Here is a 24,238-nt window from a genome sequence, read left to right as displayed (position 1 = left end):
AAACGTCATCTGATATGTCCCTAAGCCAGTTCCCCAGTTGTGTTTACTTCTGACTTTCAGGGATTCCTAGCAGGTAGAGTTGTACAAGTAGTAGAATCTTTACCATATTTTACCCAACTCAAAAGACTCCATAATCAGTAATGAACTCTCTCATTCTTTCCTGTGACTCCATTCTTCCAATATTCAGATATTCTTAACAGAGAAAACTAAAACTTATACTTTCATTACAAAAAGAAATAATTGATTTTTTAAATAATAGAACAAAATGACATCGATAAATGAATGAAAAATAGCATCATTAAGTGCTTACTATGATCCAGACACTGTTCACATTCCTGTTGATACAAATACTAACGTGAGACTTTTCCTGCCCTTAAGGAGTTTATATGCTTCTAGGAGGAAAAAAAAACTCATATAGGAAACAGGTGGCCAGGAAAGAGTGTTTGAGTCTGAGACGTCACAGAGAAGATGAGTGGAACAATAATCAGGTCAATTGGCATGCCCTTTCCAAGTAGGGTAGTGTTGATTTGAGAAGTTAATTTGATTCTATATTAAATTATTCCCAGTTCAGAAATAATGTTTCATCTTGTTGCTGTTTTTATTGTATAAATAGGGAAGTACTTTTTAAACTGCGATAGTTTCACCACCATTGCCAGAGCAAGGACCTGATTTTGCAGTTTGAACAAAGCTATCATTAAATAAAGTTTGTATTCTGCTAGAAATACGAACAACAACATAACTCTAAATGTACAAAGTTGGAACACTCCTGCTTCTTGTCCATACAAAATATCTTCAATGTTTTGCCCAGCTTAAATCAGTAAATATTTGATAACTATTGTGCTAAGTCCTAAGCATCCAAGAACAAAATGGAAAAATACTTGTTGTCTTCCTGGAATATGGGGAGATATATTATGTGAACTAAAGATAAATATAAGACAGAAATGAGGATCAAGACAAGTCCTGATGAAAAACTCTTAAACTCAGATCATCTTGCTGAACATCCCTGCCTTAGTCACCCCTTAACATTTTTAGCACTAATAATAAAAATATAATTAAAAATAATTATAATGATATATCTATCCTTTACATATGACTCCTTAAGGTATGCAAAGGACTTTACACAAATTATCCCATTAACAGGTTTACAAGTGTTTTCCATTTAAAATTTGAAATAAAGTAAAAAACATCTATGTGATAACAGTGAGGTATTAGCTAATTTAGACCCCTCTGTCAAATTCATTGAAATATTTGTACTTCTCATAGATATATCTAAACGCTCTCCAAGTTGCAATGTATGAAACAACCAAATGCATAAAGAATTATGATATTCTGAGGATTTTCCCTCCTAATTCCATATTTTTTATAGATTCCAGGGGAACAGCTCAGAAAATTCGTGCTTCAAATCTAGGTGTTCAAAATACAGAATTGTAAGTAGCATCAGAAAATGTTATCAATTCAAACATGACATCAATTTGTAAATTTTGTTTTACAACCTGCCACTCTTGAAATGATTTCTTCTTCCTCATCTGTGACTGCTTTGAACCCCAGTACCTTTTAGACCATTTTGTTAAGCAACTTCAAGTGTTCTAAATATAAGCCCCCATCTAGTATCCAGAGTGAGTGATTTTGTGATGAAATTCTGAAAAGGAGGGTAAACTTTCCACAGTGGAAGATCATGTTAGATTTTATTCCTTTTTGAATTCCCCACTGATTAGGAGAATGATACTATTTCCATTGACATGATAAATATGTTTAATGATTCCCAATTGTAGAAGCCTTAGTGCAGACTAAACAGTCTAAACTTGGAGAAAGATCTGGGCTCAGCTTCTTCAGATTTATACTGTACTTCACAAAGTGACAATCACTTGTGCTGCTCAGGCAATTCCACAGGACTTATTTCCTAAGACATAGATAGGTAGTGAATCTGTGTCAGCAGAGGGAATTTTCACATCATGAGTTCTATATGATGATCCAATCACAGATCTTTCCCATAGCCTAATAACTATCCTAAGCATTGGACTTGAGCCTTATTCCCTCTTGCTGATCTACAGAAGTTGTATTTTGAATTTGATTATGAAATGAAGATTAGGGAGAAGGTTAATTAGGAGTCTGGGCCAATGTTACATTCCTTACACTCACATTTCACTCACCAATTGCTTTAGTAGACGTAGGGGAAGAAAAGTGGAAAGGACTGCGGAGGGAATCACATCTTCAGTTCCTACAGTAATTGCAAGGTGACTTCACTCTTGAATACCACAATAACACTTAATAGTAATTTTTATCTTCATCCAAATGGTCATTGGCAGCCAAGTTAATGAAACCACAAAATTCCAAAGTATTCTTCTTTCCCCATTAGATTCCACTTGTCTGACATTCTGCTCTCTTTGACTGAATCCCAAAGTACTCAGTTGTCTTACAAATGTGCCAATTCCTAAAGCAAGAATTTGTATATGTAGGCAATTTCAGCAAACCTATTGCTTTACAATTTAATCTTGGCAAGCACTTGGACTTAGCAGACTTCTTCTAATGTAAATCAATCCACTTATGGACATTTTGTCTTTTGTACTTGATACCAGTCCCTCCACCTTCTGGGGAAGGACTAACTGGCCTCCTGAGCTTAAATCATAGCCTGTCACTGGCTTTCAAAGTCGAAGTGTGTTTCTTAAAAAGTAGGAAGAAAAGGTCGAGTTTTCTCATGGCAATTTCCATTATTCTATTTTCTCATACAGAAACACCCCTTTATAAGCCACATGTTTCTGGGATCAATACAAGATCACTTGTAGCAGAAAGACAGTACAGTAAAAACTCATTTTTCTGTCCTCATTTGCAAAAGCAAGGGCCCCACATAAATATAAACTTCTGTTAACTGCTAAGACTTTCACTTTAATCATATTTGACAGAAATCTCATTAATATTAAGTTCTACTTCTTATGTAAGAAAATGTCCAAAGAACTAAAGTATCTGTGATTTCAATAGGGCTAGAAATTCCCACCACGGGATTACCTTACTCTAATGAAAATTACAACTTTTTTATGATGATGTGGATTTGGATTGGGATAAGTCCTTAGAGGTCATTTACTCTAATATCTTCATTTTAAAGATCAGAAAGTTAGAATTTAAGTGAGATACCTAAGGTCACACAGCTAATAAGTAGAAGAACCACAGTTTGAACCCAATCAAGTCAAGTCAGCAGAAAGGTATTAAATATCTATTATATGCCAGGTACCATGCTAACCAGAAGGGGAGGATGATACATTAAAAACGTTAAAACACAGTCTCTGCAATCAAAGAACTCACAATAAAGAGAGAGACAATAGTCTAACAACTAAGTCTTATTCAAAATTAACCATTCTTTCCACCACACCAAATTATGCTGCCCTCAGACTACTGCATGTGAGGTATAGAAATGAAGTGACTTGCCCTAGATTGCACAGTCACTAAATATCAGTATATAGGTGAAGCTCAATCTTCCTGATTCCTCAATCCCTCCATTGAATCCATTATATCATGTTGCCTCTTTATTGAATATACATAAAATGATATATTGATCATAATTGAATCTTTTCTAAATAATAATTTATGGCCTTGGTTTTCATTAACTGTACTCTCCTATAAAACAATGTTTTCTGGGTCTCCTCAGTCATATCTGGGTGCTTGCCCTTAATTTAAATGGTCTTGGATCGTCACACTTCTCTTAGCTTGGTCTCTAAATCATGTGTCTGCCTTGTTCCTTTGCTGCCCCTGCTGTTATCAAGCCTGCCTCTAGCAGCCTCATTCCCTCTATTTTGCCCTGAGCTTAAAAAACAATTAGCAAAGAAATTTTTTGAATACCATAATAGATATTAGAAAATTCATTAGTGGCAGGCCCTTTCTTTTATGGATAAAGACACTTTAAATCAAAGATACTTCCTCTCTCCCTCTTATTTTCTGATTAAGGTCTATGTTTTATGAATAAATGAAGAATAATGGTTGATGCTGGGGAAGCTGGCAGCAACAACAATCTTCACTCACACAGTTGATGGGACTGCTGCTTAAATAAGAATTCCAAAAGCAATATAGTCTAGAGTAGGAGGAGTTCTATCCACTCCCAAAAGCCTTGATAAAGGCAAAATTGATGGTTAACTAAGGGCTTTAATTTGAGAGCTCTAAGGAAAGCACAGATCAAATTCTAATTCCTTCCCAATGAATTGGTAATATTCCTAATGTATTATGATTTATTAATTGTCCTCTCACAGTTTTATTTTAAAATTTCCAAATTCTTGAAGGTAACTGATATTATTCTCCCCATTTTACAGACTCCTAATTCCTTAGTAACTCATAATTCCTAAAAGGCATTAGGAAATTCTTCCCTATATAAAGCTTTTTTTGCTGTTCTTCTTCCTCATTCTGCCCTTTAAAGTAAAAAAAAATCAAAACTAAATTTACTTTCAAAGATATCTTTTTTTAAATGTGGAAACAAATCCTCTCTTCTGAATCCTTTTTAATAGTTAAACATTCCCAAGTTTTTAATCAATGTTTATCATATGGCAAGAAATAAATGTCAACCCCCCAAAAACTGACACATTAATTTGTAGACCTACCAAAAAATTTTTTGAACAGCGAAGTGACTGTGGAACTTGTTAATGCTTGATACTTGAGATATCACAATGTCTCAGAAGCAGAAAGAAGCTCAGAAGTTACCAGCTCTAACCTGTATCCAAGCAAGGAACTCTTTTCTATCTTATTTAATAAGTGAAAAATCAAAATTTTTTCTTGAAGACTTCATTGAGGGGGTACTTCCTCTACCTCCTGAGGCAGCCATTCCATGTTTTTGAACCAGGCTTTTTTCAGAAATGTCATGACAGATATAAGTTAGAAATGCTTATGACCTCAAAACATTGCAATCACTGCAATAGGACTAAATGGAAAGTTCTATTTGACAGATCTAATATTTCTACCCATGTTAAAGATACTTTCTTAGTCATACATAGAATAGATAGCTCAATCTTAACAGAGGTATGTTTGTTTAAATAGTCATTTGTTGACTTACGGAATTAGATCCATTAATTACTGTATTAAAACATCATAATGGTATTCCACCATACATCAATAATATCGACATATGCTAATTAGTCTTGGGAGGTTCTTCTGAACACAGACTTATTGCAAAATACAAATATTCCACCAACTTTCAGAGAAGGATTAGGGGAAAATAAGATTTGTTCCCTTGGATCTAAAGTCAATAAAGTTAAGCTTACCTAAGCCAGAAAGGGAACACATTTCAGACTCAGGATCAGAATTAAAACCTCAGGATCGCTAAAAAAATCCTCTTAGGAAGAGTGTGTCTAAATGCATATATTAGAATTAGACTACTGAAATCCCTTCTGGCTTTATGCCATAAGGCTATTTCATTTAATACAACTTTTAAAAATTAAATGGAGCAAATACCTATATTCTCAGAAAACTATCCTGAAATTATTTAATATATTTTCTTTTATACTTACCCTAAGATAACCTGCTCCCTTTCCAAACTATCAAGAAAGCAATTTTCTTATATATCATTTGACTTATCACAAAATGACAAATTCTCAGAAGTTAAAGAGACCTCAGAGGCTATATAGCACAAAAATCCTAGAACATAAACAAATAGTCACCCTTCATTTTCTCAATGATCTCTTGGGATTTGAAGCTTCTGTCTCCAGAAGAAGCCTCTTCCACAAATGGACAGTTTTAATTCTTGTTAAGGACCGTGCCTAAGTGCACTGAAAGGGGCAGGTCAATGTTCCGAGAGTCTCCACAGCTGTGGACATCTGAAGGAGCTGCAAAGCAGCCTTTACTGACACAGGTGTTGCTTGTGGACTGGGAAAATAAATTGGAGGCAGAGGGAAGAGGAGAGAGGTCAGACGGTGCAATGGCCTCTCAGTGGGGAGGTCAGAGAACAGCAACTGCCTCTCAGTCTCTCACAAGAAGAGAAGAAAAGGTCTATCAGAGGTAAAGCAAAGTTACATATTGTGTTCCCAACAAATTCTTAAGATTTTTTCCCTTACAGCTAATCTGAATTTGCTTATCTGTAACTTACTTGCATTACTACTAATTTTGTAGTATAGAAAAAAAGCACAATTCTAAACTTTTCTCTTACATAAGAAATGAACACAATGACTTGACCAAAAATAAAGCTGTCTGTCTCTTTATTCCTAGACACTATCTCCCATTGCAACCTAAGACCATATTCATTCTCTTAGCTGCCATATCATATTTGACTTGAATTGAGCTTGAAACTCACTTGTATCTCTAAAATTTTTTGGCATTTAGTATTATTATTGTTGTTGTTTTGAACCCAAATATGTAACACTCATATTGAAATTATTCTCATGTAATTTCATTTTATTTACCCAGACTAATGTTCTTTTTTTGCATCTGGCTTAGTCTTACTGATGATATACATGTCTACTCCACACAATCTGCATTTTCCATATCAAGAGCATTACACATTTTATCAAGTACTTGGCTAAAATTTTTGATAATTACAATTATAGCATTTCTCTAGTGTACAATTATAGTGATTCTGTCACAAAAAGGAGTCTAGCTAGATATACTTTCTTAATGAAGCCGCATAGAATGTTTATGACTAATCCATGCTTTTTCTTGGTTTTCACAAACCATTCCTTCAATATTATATTTTAGAATTTTGCAGAAAGTAACAAGTTCACTATCCTTTAAAAAGAAATAATAATTCAAGATATTAGTCTTTTGTCATTCTCTAGATCATTTGCACCTCCCCCATTGTGAATCTTCTGCAATGGAAATCCAAATTTACAAAATTATAGAATTGAAAGATTTGGGATTTTTCAATTTGCAAGAAGATTCCTATAAAGAATAAATATATCTAATATATATGTTTGTTTATTAAGCTAAAATCTTGCTGTTGTGATAATGCATACTTCCTGTGGTTGAAAAATAGCCTTTCTAATTTCATTCTGAAATCAAGTTTCTAAGAGTAGATATGATCCTAAGTATTGATGGCTCTAGATTAAACTGAACTGGGATTCCATTTCTTTTTCAGGTAAAATCTTTGAACATCTCAATGTTTTTGATCTTAAGAAACCCAACAAACAAAGTCTGATTTCTTCAATTTTATCTTTGATTTATTATTCTTCAAATGTCTTATGGTATTGAGTTTTGAGGGGAAATTCTAGTCTTTCTTTCTATTATTTCTTAAATTCTACAATATCCTGAAGCATTGTTGATTTGGGCCGATCAGGAAACTGGGTATCCTTGACGCACCTAGGATGTTCTTTCCCCAAACAAGGGCTGAATTCTCTCATTGGGCTATGAATGAGCAAATTTCCTCTTGGAGCATAATGTGGCATTCTACTAAGTAACAGTAGTTATTTTGCCAATGTTGCTATCTATCCTTCAAACCTGATCTAAACATCCAGTGCCCTTTGAAGTCAATGGAAGCTCTGCCCTCAGAGGAACTCGGTGCTGTCTGGGCAAGAGTAAGATAATCGATGAGTCTAATAAAAAGGAATGTAAAGAGGAAGAGGGGATTTACTCTTTGACTGTGGTGCCACATATTCAAAGACTAAAGAATTCTAGTCCACATCAAAAAAAAAAAAAAAAAAAGTATTGTGCTAGTCAATGAGAACTTTGCTAAGGGCAATATGTTACTTTCCAAAATGGATGGGCGAGCTGATCTGCATCTGGGCTAGGATACAAAGAGCCAATATAGTATAAGTAATCATATTTCACTTTCATCCAGAGTCAATCCATATATTACGACAGCTCAGTCACTATTCTTTCTTTCTCTCTTTCATTCATTCATCCATTTACATATTAATCCAACAAATCATATATGACCTTTAGGGGGCCTTATCATGTATTGCTTATGTCAATTTTTTTTAAGTAAAAAAATTGAGGACATTAACATTTTCTCAAAAAAAACTGATAATGTAAAAATTGAATTTTTTTAAACTGGCAAGGAGTTTAGAGATTTTTTGAAAATATATCTTTAAGATACATAAATGTAAATTGGTTTACCTACAATGCTGAAAAGTTAAGTCATTTTGCTCAGAGGCATACAACTAGTATATATCATAGGCAGGATATGAATCCAGGTCCTTCTGGCATTATGGTCATCATTCTATCTACAATGCCATGAAGCCTCTCTTAGGTAATTCTCTAAATCTATAAATTATGGAGAAGATGCTTCCTGAAGTAATTAGGGTTACCCAATACCAGAAGTTCTCAAAGGGAGTGTCTGAGATCCTTTCAAGGAATCTGTGAGATCAATGCTATTTTCATAATAATTAATAAATAATTAATGTGTTAAAATATTCCTCTCTTTTTCATCTGCATAGCTGTAACCAAAACAACATGCTGGAATACAGAATGTGGAAGAGGATAGGAGAAATCAATTGTCTTCTTTTAAGCCAGATGTTAAAAAAAATTGCAGCAACAACAAAAAGTTAAACAATGACCCTTTTCTCATTAACTTTTGTTTTGTTTTATAAAATATTTTTTCATAAGAAATTCCTTTCCAGACTGCATAATGCCCCAGAAACTTCTTCGCATCTGAAGTTCATTTAAAGTACTTTTCACCCTTTTAGTCTTTCCCTTTCCTTGGCTACCTCCTCCCAGAATCCCCATTTTAAAAATGAAGCCCAAGCTAGCTGTCAAGCTGTACTTCTGACTCTCCGGCGTTCTCTACAATTTTAGGTACCTTCATCTCCTTCCCTACCCTCTTCAGCTCTTTTGTATATATTATTCTTAAATGTAACTAGAGCCCCAAAAGTACATAGCTTTGGGACTCCCTTCCCATTGTTAGAGATCAATGCCCCAACCCTGTCTGACAGATAGTGTTGGTAAATGTTTAAGAGAAGAGACCTCTCTTCACTCTTTGGATGGTTTTCTGACTTGCATTTTTGAGAGAAAAAGTTTCAAATCTCACCCAGAGAGAAATTCCTTAGTTTCTAGGGTAGCAAGCTGTGATTAAGGACATGATTGAAGTTCTATATGTCAGCTTCTTCCTAGAGGAAAATATAGATGATAGCAAAAGAGCTGAAACTTTCAAAGGATGTAAACATTTTCTATTGAAGATTGTTATGTCTTTGAAGAAGGGATATAAATATACCTACTAGACTCGTTTTATTTGATAAAATGTGTTTGTTAAGGAAAAAATGAATGTAGGCTTCTTGAGGGTTCTAAACACATATTTTATATCTCTAACATTTGGTAAAGTGTTTGGTACATAGTAAAAAATTAACAAATAGTTGGCTTGAGAAATGTATTATCTATACTAATGTTATAGGCTTATTATTTTTATTTTTAAATGAATATGTTTGACATTGTCAGTTTTAATTGTTTATATAGTACATATTGAAACATAGAATGCATGTGCAAGCAAAAGCTTTTTGTGGTTCTCAATAATTTTTAAGACTATAAAGAGATCTCGAGACCAAAAAGTTTGAGAACTCTTATTTTATAACAACAAAATCACAGGTCCTCTTCTTACCTTTTATAACTCCCTTTCCTCCTCCACAAACTCATATTGGTTTGAACTTATGATTTCATCACTTCAGGGAACTAGTGGTATAGAAAATATCTTTCCCAACACCAATCATCAACTTAATCAATCAACAAACATTTCAAGTGCCTGAAATATTCAAGGCATAGAATTGGGACTAGAGATACAAAGGCAAAGCTTAACTACTGCCCTCAAAGAGTTTATATTCTATTTAGGAAGACAATAGTTACACATATGCTTATCTATAGTATGTATAGATAGTGTGTGTGTGTTTACATATATATGTGGTATGCATTATATATATACATTATACATATAAATATATACGTGAAAAATACATTCAAGGAAAGTTTTTTTTGTGGGACTCAGGAAATAATCAGAAATTTATAAGGGGTATTAAACCTAGGGAGTGGAAGAGGCAGAGATTAATTATTTATATTCTTAGAGCATGAATTAGAAAAACTAATTAAAAAAAACCCATGATTTATCCACAGTGATCTACTTAGTTCATGTAGAGCCCTTGTTTTATGAATCTCAGATTCTGAGACATCACATCAATGAATGTTCTGAAAAAAACTAAGAAAACTATATATGTATAAACTATGGCACACTGTAGATGCTTAATAAATATTCATTTTCTAATGAGTTTATGGTATATTTTGGGAAAAAGAAAGCAGAACACTGAATAAGAAGAGGAGGAGAAAGAAGGGATATGGTGTGTGTGTGTGTATGTGTGTATGTATGTATTAAATGGCTCTGCTAAGCAGCCAACCAGTCACCTCATTAGATCCATACTCTGTGGAAAAAAAAGCCTCCTGAGCTTACATAATAACCTTTATCCCTTGATGGACCTTATTGGACAAATAAGGACACAAAGAGAAAAGGATGGTGGTCTCTGTCCTTGATTGTATCTAATAATTTTGTCTGATTTAATGTAAGATTTAATGTTTTAATTTAGTTCAGTAGTAGTTCCTTGGAGTCAGGACAGATCTGTGTGGTTTTTTCCCCTCTTGTAATCACCAGAGACTTTCTAAATAGCTTATATAGAATCAATGAATTTATTCTAAGATGTAGCTAAGTGACCCAGTGCAGGGTGTTGGACTTGGAACAGGAAAATTTCAATTCAAATCCTGACTCAGACATTTGGTAACTTAACCATTGTCTGCTTCAGCTTTCTCAACTGTAAAATTGGGTTGATAAGTACTTACTCCAAATGGTTGTTATAAAGACCAAATTAGATCAAGACACAAAATATATAAAATGCTCTACATATGTTAAAGTGCTATATAGATCTCACTATTATTGTTATAAAATGGCCAAGGCTTCCAGGAGAAAAGCATAATGTGATTTATCATTGACCAATTTCTTTTCCTATGAGAATTTTCTCAAAAAATTAAAGAAGATAAGAAACTATCTTTATTTTCAGTATACCATAATACACCTGTTCAATTAAACTGTTAACTTGGACCTGAAAGGTATAGGGATAAAGCAAAGTTATAGAATAGACCCTTTTAATGAAAGTAATTTTAACTAAGATCTAATTTGTCTTTAAACAAAGTAGAATAGTCAAAGGGTCAAACATTTAGAACTGGTAGAAATGTCCAAAGTCATCTAATTCAACAGCCTCATGTTATAGACGAGAAAATTGAGTTTTATAAAGATGAAATGCCCAGGATTGTGCAGATATTGAGTAGTGGGGCCCAGAATTCAAACCCATCTCCTTTAAGTTCAAATGCAGTGCTCTTTCAGACTCACCAATGGTTCCATACTTATATTTCATTCAAATGTTTATCATAACAAAACCAAGTTTGGCTTTTGTGATATTAACAGATATTTCTCTTCTAGAAATAGCCATTTCAAGCCATTTTTAGCCTAAAATAATCATTAATTTTGAGGAAAGGTGTTACTTAAAGTTTTCCCCTTTTAATTCTACTCTGTTTTTACCTGAGCTTAGCTTATCTTGAGATTCTTTTAATTACATCCCGACGCTCCTTCACCTCTCTTGCTGACTCCTTATACTGAGCTTCATTTCAGCTAATGTTTTTATGTTAATGTTGCATCACTCATTCCATGTTGACCTCCCAATTCTTTTGAAAAGAAGAAACAAGATCGGAGAGGTGTTAGTTGCAATGGGGAAGGGTCTAAGAGGTCCAGACACCTGAGATGCTGCTCAGTAAGCCACATGTCAGCCAGCGGATTTCTTTTTGTATCACAAATTGACACAGCCAAAGAGGCTGGGACAATATGAGACTTCACTAAGACGTTCTAAGAAGACTCAGGTCACTGATGAATTCCCTACGCCAAAGTTCTTACATAAAGTTCCTGGCACTAGGAGCTATGTTCCCTTATCAGAAGGTAGCAACTAGGGGAGGAATCCAGGCCATTGGGAAGGACTTCAGGAACGGATAAATAAACCTGTAACAAAACTCAGTGACAAAGCATTTTTAGAAAATGTGTCCTTATGACTAACCATTGCTGATCTACATGTAGTCCATATGAGGAATGAACTAGGTAAAGAGATACTTGTTTTTGGTAATTTGTTCTTGTTTATACTTTAAAACAATTGGTTACAGAAAACTTGAGGGGTGATTTTGGAAGCCTAGGCCTCCAGCTACCCTGGGTAGCCTTGTAAGGTTCTATGTGATTGACAAATGAGTATTCAGTGGCTAACCTTCTGAGTATGGAGGTTCTCCACCCTTAGGCTGATCTATGACGGCAGACATGTAAGTCATTCCCAAATCATAGTCAAAGATGTTCAGCTTGGCAGGAATTGCTGAAGCCGAAATTATATTGGCAGAGCCTTTGGAAAGCTTTATAATTCAATACGGAATTGCAGCTGCAAAATTGTTTAAGGTATTTCTGTAAAGAAGATCTTAGGACCTTCTGAGGAAGCCCATTTCTTTGAAGGATAAACTATTGAAGTATCAGAATAACTTGGATTTTGGTTGATATCTACCTGGGATTTTATCCATAGTCTTAGCAAAAGGACTAAGCCACTGGGAAGTTGGATTACCATATTCCTAGTTATAATGCTAAAAGATATATCAGAAGAAGGGTTTGAACTCAGTTCTGCCTATCCTCAAGTATGGCTTTCTATTTACCAGTCCATAACACCTGTTAGACAAGACTTGATATGCTTTTTTACAATAAATACATAGAAAAACAAAGAAAGATGCTTTTATATATTAAAAAAAAAGCAATGACTACTCTGCAATACTGTGTGTTCTATGTGAATTCTTGCAATTCTTTTGTTTAAAATAGAAATCACAAATTTAATTGCTTATAAGTTTTTCCTCCTCTATTAATGAGGAGTGGAACCAGAGGATATCTAAGTTATCTTGAAACTCCCACGATATCTATAGGTCTGTTTCATCTTCTGCAGAATGAAAGGATTGAATTAGGTGGTTTATAAGTTCTGAATCTATGTTCCTGCAATTTTCTTTGGCAGGATATCTACAAAATAACATCAACCTCCTTTTATTTAAATGTATGTTGAATATGCTTTACAAAAACAATTTAATTCTCAAATTTTATTATAAACATGTGTATAGAAGAAATTAATAATTAGCAACTATCTGTAGAAAAGGAAGGAGAGCTCAAAGATGGGGTAGAGTTGGTAAATAGAATGCCTAAGTAATAGGAAGATCTGGGTTTCATACTTCAGACAATTGTGTGGCTCTGGTCAAATCAATTTAAATTTTCTCAGATTCAGTTTCTTCATCTATAAAAGAATAAAAGCATCTACTTAAAAGGGATGGTGGAAGGAGAAAATGAATCATATATGTAAAGTGTCTGCAAATCTAACAATGTTATTGTAAAGTGGCAGTGTTGTTTGAATTAATATTTTAGTTGAAATAAGGCTATGGTTGAGGCTGAGGCTGGTGAGTCTTTTTAGGTAGGGGATTCTGAGCCACAAAAATCTAAGCAGACTGGATGTCTGCCCTAAGTTCAACATCATTAATATGTATAACAGGAAGTATCGAGTAAAATGGAGAAATTCAATCCAATCCAATTTATATGCATGTGATACACACATATGTATGTGTATGTATATATACACATGTAATCTATACATGCATTGTACACACATACACAGAGATATTTTACCTGTCTACGTGTATAAATACGTACATGTGTGTATATGCACACATGCATATAATATACACATTGTATATATACAAATATACACATGTAGGGGTTTATAGCTGAAATTAAAGAAAAACCACCCCTAATTTAATATTCTTTCCTTTAGTCACTGTGATAAGCTAGACAACAAAGTTCTCGTAGGTAAATCTCGATGCCAAATTTTATATCACAGACTGATGATAGAACTTTTTAATCAGTTCCTTTACTAATTGCAATTTCAGACTCAGTTAGTTGCCACCCACTTCAGTCAAATCCTCCTATCTACAGTAATTAGCCTTACCAAAGGGAATGTAAAAACAGAGTGGAACTAAAAACATACATTGTCTAATTAAGACTCAGATCAATCTTCTAAGAAATGCTGTGATTTCTCATTAAATGAGATCTTCTTTTAGCTGGGCATACACACACATACCAGAATTCAGCTGGATTTCATATTGATCCAGGATACCCATTAACAGTGCATCATAAACAAAAAGAAGTAAACAAACAAATAATAAATGAATAAATAGATGAATAAATAAAGACTACTCTGGTAAGCTTTACCTTAACGGGCTTATTAACATCAGTATTGTCTTTGAATTTCTCTTGTACGGTTTCTGCAAGCTGACAGAGCAAGGCACCATTATCCAATTTCTCCATAAATGTTTCTGCTGTTATCTCATTACCTGTAAGAAACAAAGAGAGGAAATAAGGATGAGAGGGTAGGATTCAAGTTGGAAAGGATGTGGAGATCATCTATTCCACCCAGTTCACTTTAGAGAACAAAAATTGAATCTTCAGAGGTTTTGTGGCTTGCTTGTTCAAGGTCTTCCAGGTGATAAGCAGCAATGCCAGAATTTGAACCTCTGACTGAATCCTGTGCTTTTCTGAACATATTATGATGCTTCGCCTAGACAATGGTTCTGTGCAAACAAACCTATCAGAATCACATTAGCAATCATTTCCTGTTCTAGAAACCTTTAACATCTCTCCTTCTTTTGATCATTGTATCAGGCAAGTTATCACATGCTATTTAGTTTTTCTTCAACATATTCTACCTTTCTGTTTCCATGGACATCCTCATGGCACAAATCCTTCCTGATTTACATATGAATTGAAGGTATCCCTTCATTCTATTTTCTTCCCTTTTATAGAACATCATTAAATTAGTTCTCTAAAATACCATTTCTACTATGCTATCTCCTTCTTCCAAAATAATCAGTGACTCCTTTTTTTTTTTTTTTTAACTCATGGGCATATATCAAACTTATCATTCTGGCATACCATGTGGAGCCTTTCCAGTCTTACTTTCCTTTGCTTCCTAGCCTGCACCCTCTGCTTTCTATAAGCCTCAGTCTCCCCAATCTTTCTCTCTAAAATGCCTGGTTTGGCCTGGTTTCATGCCTTAGTATATTTCCCCCAACATGGGATGCCTTTATCCTTTAAAGCCCAGCTGGAATCCTACTTATTTCATGCAATCTTTGTCATTCGTTTGAGATTTTATTCTCTTTCTGTTTTGAATTTCCAAACTACTATCTGCCCACACATTTATTTTTTTTGGCATATACTAATAATATTCAAATGACATAAATGTAATATGGTTTATAATCCTTAAAGTGCTACATAAATATTAGATATTAGTTATTGCTATTATGTACTATGTTTTTAGGATTATTTAATACTTTACATATAAATCTTATCTGCACAGCTAGAATCAAAAACCCTTAAGAGTCTTTTGCTATTTTTTATTGCTCATACTGCCTAATACAGTTTTGGGAGTATTGGTGTGGGGGTTTGGGCCTGGTATTCTGATTTCATTGGGCTATGTGATCAAAAGATTCAAAAACGGGTCACATTCTGTTCTCAGCCACTTGTGGGACTTGTCTCCAACATAACCATACTTACCCATATATCCCAATATTCCCCCACCCAAATACTTCCCCCTGATGTTCAAGATCCCAATATCTTCCCTCCTGAGATCTGAAATGTTGCTTTCAAGGCAGTTCTACCATAAACTCCACAGTACCACAGAAGAGGTTCAGATGTCAATAAGAAAATTTCACCTTCACCCTCTGCTCCCAAATCACCTTGTGACTGAAGTAAAAGAAGAATGTCTCTGGAGTCAGGGAACTTGAATTCAAATCCTAATTTGGGTGATTTTTACCTAGGTGACTTTGAGTTAGTCACAGTCTCATTGAGTTCCAATGTCTCATCAGTAAAATGAAAGGGTTGGACTTGAAGGCCTCTGAAGTCCCATGGAGCACTAATATAAGACCCAAATGCCTCCTTCTTTTTCATTTTGGGTAGGGCAGAATGAAGTATACAGGATGAGCTGGCATGAATTTGTTATAATCTGGATCTCAGATCTCATATCTCCTCCCAAATCCACCCATCTCCCAACTTCCTTTTTATTGTTCAGGGCATGATCATCCTTCAAGACTTTTAGGTTCTTACAATCTTGGTGATATCTTCAGTGTTTCATTTTCCCCTCACTTCACATATACATATTCAGACAGTTGCTAAATCCTTTTATGTCTAGTTCTAAACCTCTCATTTCTACTCTCTTGTCATAAAGCCACCACCTTAGTTTAGATCTTAATCACCTCTCACCTTTATTATTGAGCTCTCTGCTTCAAATCTTTTCCCATTATACTTCATGTTCCACACAACTGATAAAATTTTTTTCCTAAAGCACATATCTGATCATGTTCTTTCCCTAGTCAATAAATTCCTTGTGGCTCCCTACTCAGTGTAGGATCAAACATTTCATCTTTATCTTTTGTGTAAGTTCTATAATATGCATAAATATTTATAAAGGAGAATCAATTTAAATAAATAAGTAAATATACATAGATTCAGGGTATGCGCTCAAAGCATTTTTTAACTGATATGACAGCCCAAGGTTTTAAAAGTGACATGTCTATGGCCAAACATACTGGGTCAGAACCTAGATAGTCCTAAGACCAAGTCTGGCTCTCTACTACAGACGCCATATTACTTTATGTACATTATATGCATTTTTTTTTCCTGAGGCAGTTGGGATTAAGTGACTTGTCCATGGTTACACAGCTAGGAAGTGTTAAGTGTCTGAGACCAGATCGAGTCCTCCTGACTTCAGGGCTGGTGCACTATCCACTGTGCCACCTAGGTATCCCTACATTATATGCATTTTTAAATGCTTTTACATATATTGGTCAAAAATTTAACGGGGAAAGGTAGTTGTTAGGTGCTCAAAAATAGTAAAATATTTTAGAAACTTCAGGACAACCCTGCTAACTCATTCATAAGCTAATTTTTAATAAATGAGAACAAGAATCAACTTGCTGAAACCTTCTATCAATGGATAGCCCACTTGGAACAATATACCTGGGAGTTGGGTTAAAGTGAAATTCTCTAAATCTGAGACATTTAAATCACACACAAAAATCCCAAAAAACCAACATCTGTTTGATGTGAAACTTTTTTTGGGGGGAGGGGGTGATGTTGAACCTAGGGAATGGGAATCATTTTTATGCTTCATTTTCTCCACAAGATAGTTCACATTTTAGCTCCTCGTGAGTATAATGACTTCTGCAGGTGGCCAGACATCAGTAGCTATGAGTGTTCACCACAGAGGTAGCCTAAGCAGACTTGCCATTATTTCAGAAATATATGCAGCATAACTGAAGCCAGTAATGGAAGTAATAGCTTCAAGATACCAAAAAAAAAAAAAGTCAGCTAACAATTTTTATGCCTTATTTTCCAGATTGGTCTATATTTTCTCATGCTCATAAAGAAAGTATTTTCCATTTTGTTTTTCTGATTCATGCCAAAAGGTATTTTATATGTGTGTATGTATGTATATCTATCTATATACATATATGTATACATGTGTGTATGTGTACATATAGATATACATTCATGGATCTGTGTGTGTATGTATATGTGTACTGTCAGAGTAGCCATTTTATTTTCCATAGCCAGGAATAACATCTTACTATAGGGATTTCTGTTGTTACTCACAAAAAGCAATTTGTCACATTTATCATCAATGCAAAAATGTTCTCATCGATTGTCATTGAACTATATTGCTCAACCATTTAAAAAATTCCAGTGGTAAAAACCAAGATGAACCCAAATACATAAAACATATGCAGAAGAGTCTTATATACAGGGGAAAAAAACAGTTTTTCTTTGTCAAAAATTATTCTAATTAAAATCAGCATTCATTTAAAATTTACTCTAAAAGCACAATTATTCGTTTTTTGTATGTTATACCATAACATTTTTCTCCATCCTGATTTTTATGAATGTTTGAAGAATTGAGTTTGCGTTAAACATCTGTCTCTAATGAAAAACTATATTAGGTGTCAGCTTTCAATTCTGTATATTTTATAGCTCTAAATGGTGAGAGTTCTTTACTAAAACAGACACCCTGACATATTTTATAGTCGAAATTTACTGATTCAAATGAAGGCAATGTACCAAGGCTAAGGAAAAAAAATCAATATTTATATATGTATATTATATATATATATATATTTGATATATGTATGTAGAATCTACATTTATATCTACATATACCCATGTCAAGAGCAGTGTTGATGCTCATGAGACATAATTCTACACAGTATGAAAGATTTTGCCTACTGCCATTATTGTTTGACTGGGGTAGCTGTGAGGGTGGTGACTAGACTTGAAATCAGAGCTCTAGAGCACAGACTTTCAGCAGATACCAATATCTTTATTACCGAGAAGATGAATTGGTTGACTGGTCAATTAATTAAAGCCATTGTCTCCAACCTCCTGCTCTAGTGATGGAAAGCTTTGGCTATCAGATTATTCCTCAAGCCATCTTTAATAGTTTGCTGTTTAAAAAAACAGAAACAAAGACTGGAACAAATGTGATTCACTGTTACTGCTGGAAACTACCCTCCAATTTGGCAGAGCACACAGAGGTGAAATCAATGTGTCCCTGAATTATTATTTTTTATTTTTAGAAAAGGTAATTAGGTAACACTAGTTGCTTGATCTTCAGCAAGTCATTTAACTTCTGTCTGCCTCAGTTTCCTCTCTTGTAAAATTGAGCCAAAAATAGCACCTACCTTACAGGATTGTTGTTAGGATCAAATGAGACAATATTTGTAAAGCAACTAGCTCATAATGGGCAATTAAGAAATATTTTTTCCTTCAAAAAATTAGCCTTCCTGGCTGGCACCCTAATTTTAGGGTTAGCTTCACAAAGTAATTATTTGCCATCATATGGACACAGATGAAACATTACCATATATTTCAAATTTGTAATTTCCTGTGCAAATCACTTTACCCAAACTACCGAGTCTATTGTTCCAATTGGCCACTCACTACTCTGTTTCAGCAGGTTGATTTTTGCCCTTGTTTGTTTTAAAAAAAATTAGCTTGTGAATAAAAGATAGACATTGTTGGGAATGAGTTAGCAGGGTTATCCTGAAGTTTCTAAAATATTTTATTTATAATACTTTATTTTGGGCCTCTAACTGAACTATAATTCTTCCCTATTCAAATTTTGACCAATACATTCATCAGGCATTGTGCTAAATGCTTAACATATATTAATCTCATTTGAAACATTGAGGATACAAAGAAAAGAAAAAAGAAACATGGAGGATACAAAGAAAATAAAAAACGTATACTCAAAGAGTTGGTTCAACAGCAAATATACAGAAAAGTCAAAGCAAAATATTTTAAAAGTAAATAGAGTACTTTCAAGTGTTTGGCGGAGGGAATAAGGAGTTAGTGAGAAGACTGTTGATGGTGGCATTTAAACTGAATTCAAGGACAGCTAGGGGGCACAGAGGATAGAGCATCAGCCCTGAAGTCAGGAGGATTTGAGTTCAAATTTAGTCTCATATATTTAACACTTCCTAGCTGTGTGACCCTGGGCAAGTCACTTAACCCTAACTAACTACCTCAGCAAATAATAATAATAAACTGAATTTAAAGGGAGTTAACCATGTCAAGCAGTACAGGTGAAAACAAAAAGTATTCCAAGTATTGGGGAAGAGGCAATTAATAACTTGAAATGATAGAGAGGAAAATTCAACCAGGTGCCTTTTGTTTTACCATATCAACAGAGACATTTAGTATCTTTAAAATCAAAAAATAAAATTCCTTAGAACAACTGAAATTCCTGCTTTGCTAGGGAGAGGGCATAGAGATGATAGTCTGGATTTGTGATTTTATCACTGAAAGGAACAATCCTCTGTGATTGCAGATAAATGACTGGTCTGAAGCTTATAATTTTACAGCATTATCTAGGATAATTAGATGATAGGATTGGAGGCTATTTTTCTAGGGTTCCCCAGATAAGGTCTCATAAGCAGACTTAAATTCAGGTCTTCTGAAGATGTGGAACAAAGACAGGGAAAAGGATTATGTCAAATATCATATTGTCTATTTTCATTTATGACTTTCAGTATTTGAAATATGTTATATTACTTCACTTTATTCCCCCTTTTCTCTGTGTAAGAAGGAATGCATATTAGTTTTGTATGTCTCGGACTTTTAGTTTTCCAAGAATCAGACCCATATTTTTAATCAATTTCTATTATGCTTTCCAGGATGCCCAGACAACAAATGGTAAAGTTGTATTATTTTGAATAGCTTCTATTTTCTTATGATTCTGTATTGATGCTACATAGACAACAGGTAGTCAAACTATATTAGTTGGATAGACGTGGATTTATATTGGATATACTCTATCCAATTGGATATAGAATTGGATAGAAAGTAGATTTGTGATTTCATTAATATAAGAAACTTTCTAACAACTCATTGCAATTTATATAATCTTAGAGATTCACCTAGAACATTGAATAGCTAAATATTTTGCCCGGGAATACACTGCCAGTGTTTTTCAGAGGTCAAAGATGAATATAATTTTTCCTGGGTTCCAAAGCCAGCTGTCTATCTACTATGTCATGCTGCTTGCCATTAATTAATTATAATTATAAATAATTATAATTTCCAACATAACTAGGAAAAAGGAAAAATCCAGGTTATTATTTAAATGAATAACAAGTTTAGGGAGCTTTGTTCTTGTAGGTCCTGTTTTACAAACACATTTGTGAGTGTATGTGATTATGTATATGTATAAAACAACATTTCAGCTAATGTGAATCTATCTACCTTATAAAATCTTTTAGTGAATGGCAAATTAGTAGAATGTATTGACAAAATAGTGTGAAATAAAGAATTGTGAATTTGGATTCATAACATCTGGGCTTCAATCCTAGCTCTGAATTTTACTCATTAGCTAGGTGTTTCTTTTGGAAGGTCATGATATCATTTTTTCTTCATCTTCTTCCTCATCTTCATCATCACTGACATACAGCCTTCTAAGGTTCACAAAGCACATCATTTCATTGACCTTTCCAACAATCCTGTGAGGTAGGTGTTAACATTATTATTCTCTTTTTACAAATAATAAAACTGAGACTTTGAATTGTAATATGACTTATCTAATAGGTGTCAGAGATTTAATTTAAACCCAATACTTTTCTTATCCAAGCTCAATGTTCCTTATTTCTCACAAGTTTCTCTGAGCTGGATTTTCCTCAACTATATAATGTAGTAACAATTCAGAGAACCATTTTGAGGATCAAAAAAGATTAAAAGATATGAGATACTTTCAAGGACTACATAAAAGTTGTTGAAGCTATTTGGGACAAATAGCTTAGGGTTTAATACATGCTAGCCCATATACCAAAAATGCTTTGGATAAGTAATCAATTGTTATTTTTTACGCTTTTGTATAAGAGGCTAATATTTAAGAAACACTTTGATGTGTTAAATGTCCTTAATAGAACAGTTAAGCAATAAGATATTAAATTAGAAAGTTTCAAACAATGTTCTTTAGTCCTTTTCTAGTTAGGTCTGATTCTCTGTGACCCTTCCTTCCTTTATGTATTTTTTTTGGCAGAAATACTGGAGTAGTTTTCCATTTCCTTCTCCAGCTTGTTTTAAAAGTGAGGAAACTGAGCAACAGGGTTAAGTAACTTGTCTTAAGTAAGCATCTAAGGCCAGATTTGAACTCTGGAAGCGGAGTCTTCTTAGGCCCACAAGTTCTATCCAATGTACTACCTAGCTGCCTTTCAACAATATAATTTTATGAATTTGTTGATTATCAATAAGTATCAAGCTATTGACAAGCCAATACTGCATTATAGCTACACTCAAACTGTGACAATTTATTTATTACATAATATTAACATCTACTTCACAGGGTTGCTGGGAAAATCATTGAGATAAGGTGCTTTGTGTACTTTAGAAGGCTTTATATCGATGAGGATGAGGAAGAAGAAGAAGAAGAAAATGGAAAAAAGAATAGTGATATGACTTTCCATAACTGAATGTAGAGGTCATGAAATTATGATTTATTATCAATAAATGTTTGATTTGTATATCTATTTTATATATCTATATGCCTGACATTGCATCAAAATTTCTTGGGTGAAAAGGAGTTACAAGTAGAAAACATTTAAGAAATCCTGTTCTAGAATTAAACACAGAAGTTTAAAAAATAATACTTTATGTTTCTCAAAGTATAATCGAAAACAAAGATGCATATCTTTATTTTTAATATCATATTTTATTCTCAAATGGTGTAATATACCAATAGAACTATAATCTTATCAATGTATTGCTTTTCTCCAACCATGTAGATGGCAGCCTAATCATACCTGCCCAGCTCTGAGATTCTTCCTCATGTCCTTCCATAGGGAGCCCACCCAATATGCTGGGATTTTTCTTTTAACATTACAAGAATACCAATGGTGCATGGAAGCTATCGGTTGTTCCTTTTTCTTGCCACATAACTAGTTCACTTTCTTTTTTTTCATATTTTTTTATATTTATCCACAGTATCCACATATCCACAGTATATGAGAAAAAGAATTACTTTTTTGGCTTTCACGTCTGGAATTCTGCATGAAATCTTAATATAGAATCATCATAAAATTTCGGTATGCAATGAAATTTAAGATAAAAGGAACCACACAAGTCAATTCAGTATCTTAATAGTCATTTGTCCTTCTTTATCAAAAAGCAAACTATTTGACTGTGATACTATATTACATCTGTACGCTCTTTAGTTAAATGCCAAGAACATGGGAGTCACCAGTAAATATTGAAGGAAGGGGATTTACAATCTAATCTTACAATGGACTACATGGTAAGAAGAAAAAAAATGCTCTGGCTAAATTAATGGGCCAGTAGAATGAGATTGCATTTGTCACTACTAAATCTGAATTCTTATCCATGGTTTTAAAAAATTAACTGCCTACATAAAGTATAAAAGAACGTTGTTTAGGCTGATGGTGTCAAAGACACAGCCCATGGGCCACATGTAACCCATGGGCCACATGCAGCCCACAGCACTCTTCAATGTGGCCTGAATCACATTAAAATGTAGTTCCTAATTGATTTTAATGTGTTGATATATTATAAAAAAGAAAGATATAAACACATGTGGTTTTTCTAAGTCAGTATGTGGCCCCAGAGGAATCTTTATGTTTAGTTTAGTGGCCACTGTTTCTATTTAAGTTTGAAACCACTGCTGTAGACAAAAGTTTGTTTAAAAAATGATTTGGGGTTTTGGTGGGTCATATACTCATGAGAAACAATAATGTGACTTGACTGTCCAAAAAAAAAAAACAAAACGCTAACGTTGTTAGAAGCACAATATCTAGAAAGTGAAAGATGACAGATTATATTCCATCCTTCTCAAGTCATATCTAGACTCAAACTGATTTGTTATTTCATCAATTCAGGATTCTCATTAATTACATGACTCTAGTCCATGTAAGCTCAAAAGTATCATCTTAAAAGGTCAGTTCAATGTGCTAGAGGCTATCCCTGACATGACAAGACCACGAAGGGCCCTCTCTAGTTGTTCAGCTGTTCTTGAGAGGCAGGTAGAGTTCTACTTCTAGGAAGCAAATATCTATACCAGTAAAGTTTTAATATTAAAAAGATAGGCTTTTTGCTTGTATGGGAAGTTTGCTATCAATAAATGAGTTTGCAAATTCCTAATATGCAGACAGTTTTTGTTCAACTGTGGGTATCACATTACAATAGGAAAAAGTCAACAAGGTGGATTACATCCAGGAAAAATGACCAGAATGGTGGAGAATACCATTCCATACAAAGGAGTGGTTGAAGGAAGAATTGGGCATCTTTTGTCTCAAGAAGAGAAGACTTAGGTGAGGGGGAAGAGAGGACATAAAGGACTATCATTTTCTGCTTGACTCTAAAAGACAAATTTTAAAATAACAAATGGAATTTAAAGAGAAGTAGAATTGTTCTTGATATAAAGCAGGACTTCTTAAACTTTTCCCATTCTTGACCTCTTTGGTCTGAAATTTTTTTACAAGACCCTGGATATGGGTATATAAAATAGGAATACAAATCAAGAATTTACTGATAATAATTGTTGACCTATACATTCAGTTATGAGACCCCATATGGGGTCATGACCCACAGTTTAAGAAGCTAGGGAAATTTTTTCTTAACAATTAGAACCATCCAAAAGTAGAATTGGCTGTCTCCAGGGTAATAGGCTCATCATCATTTGATTTCAAGGTGAGGCAA

The 24,238-nt window shown here is 34.0% G+C and overlaps 1 protein-coding gene across 2 annotated transcripts in view; it reads right to left on the bottom strand.

Annotated features, from left to right (window-relative positions):
* The window catches only part of GAS2 (growth arrest specific 2), a 144,098-nt gene that overhangs the window by 101,357 nt on the left and 18,503 nt on the right, over nt 1-24,238 (bottom strand). For both annotated transcript variants that reach the window (XM_023506297.2, XM_003773639.4), the window contains exon 3: nt 14,195-14,316. In XM_023506297.2, coding sequence (XP_023362065.1) covers nt 14,195-14,316 — 122 coding nt within the window. The remainder of the gene's footprint in view (nt 1-14,194; nt 14,317-24,238) is intronic.

The sequence above is a fragment of the Sarcophilus harrisii genome, chromosome 6, assembly GCF_902635505.1.
Source record: "Sarcophilus harrisii chromosome 6, mSarHar1.11, whole genome shotgun sequence".
Lineage (NCBI taxonomy): Eukaryota > Metazoa > Chordata > Mammalia > Dasyuromorphia > Dasyuridae > Sarcophilus > Sarcophilus harrisii.
This window is presented reverse-complemented; position numbering and strand designations above follow the sequence as displayed.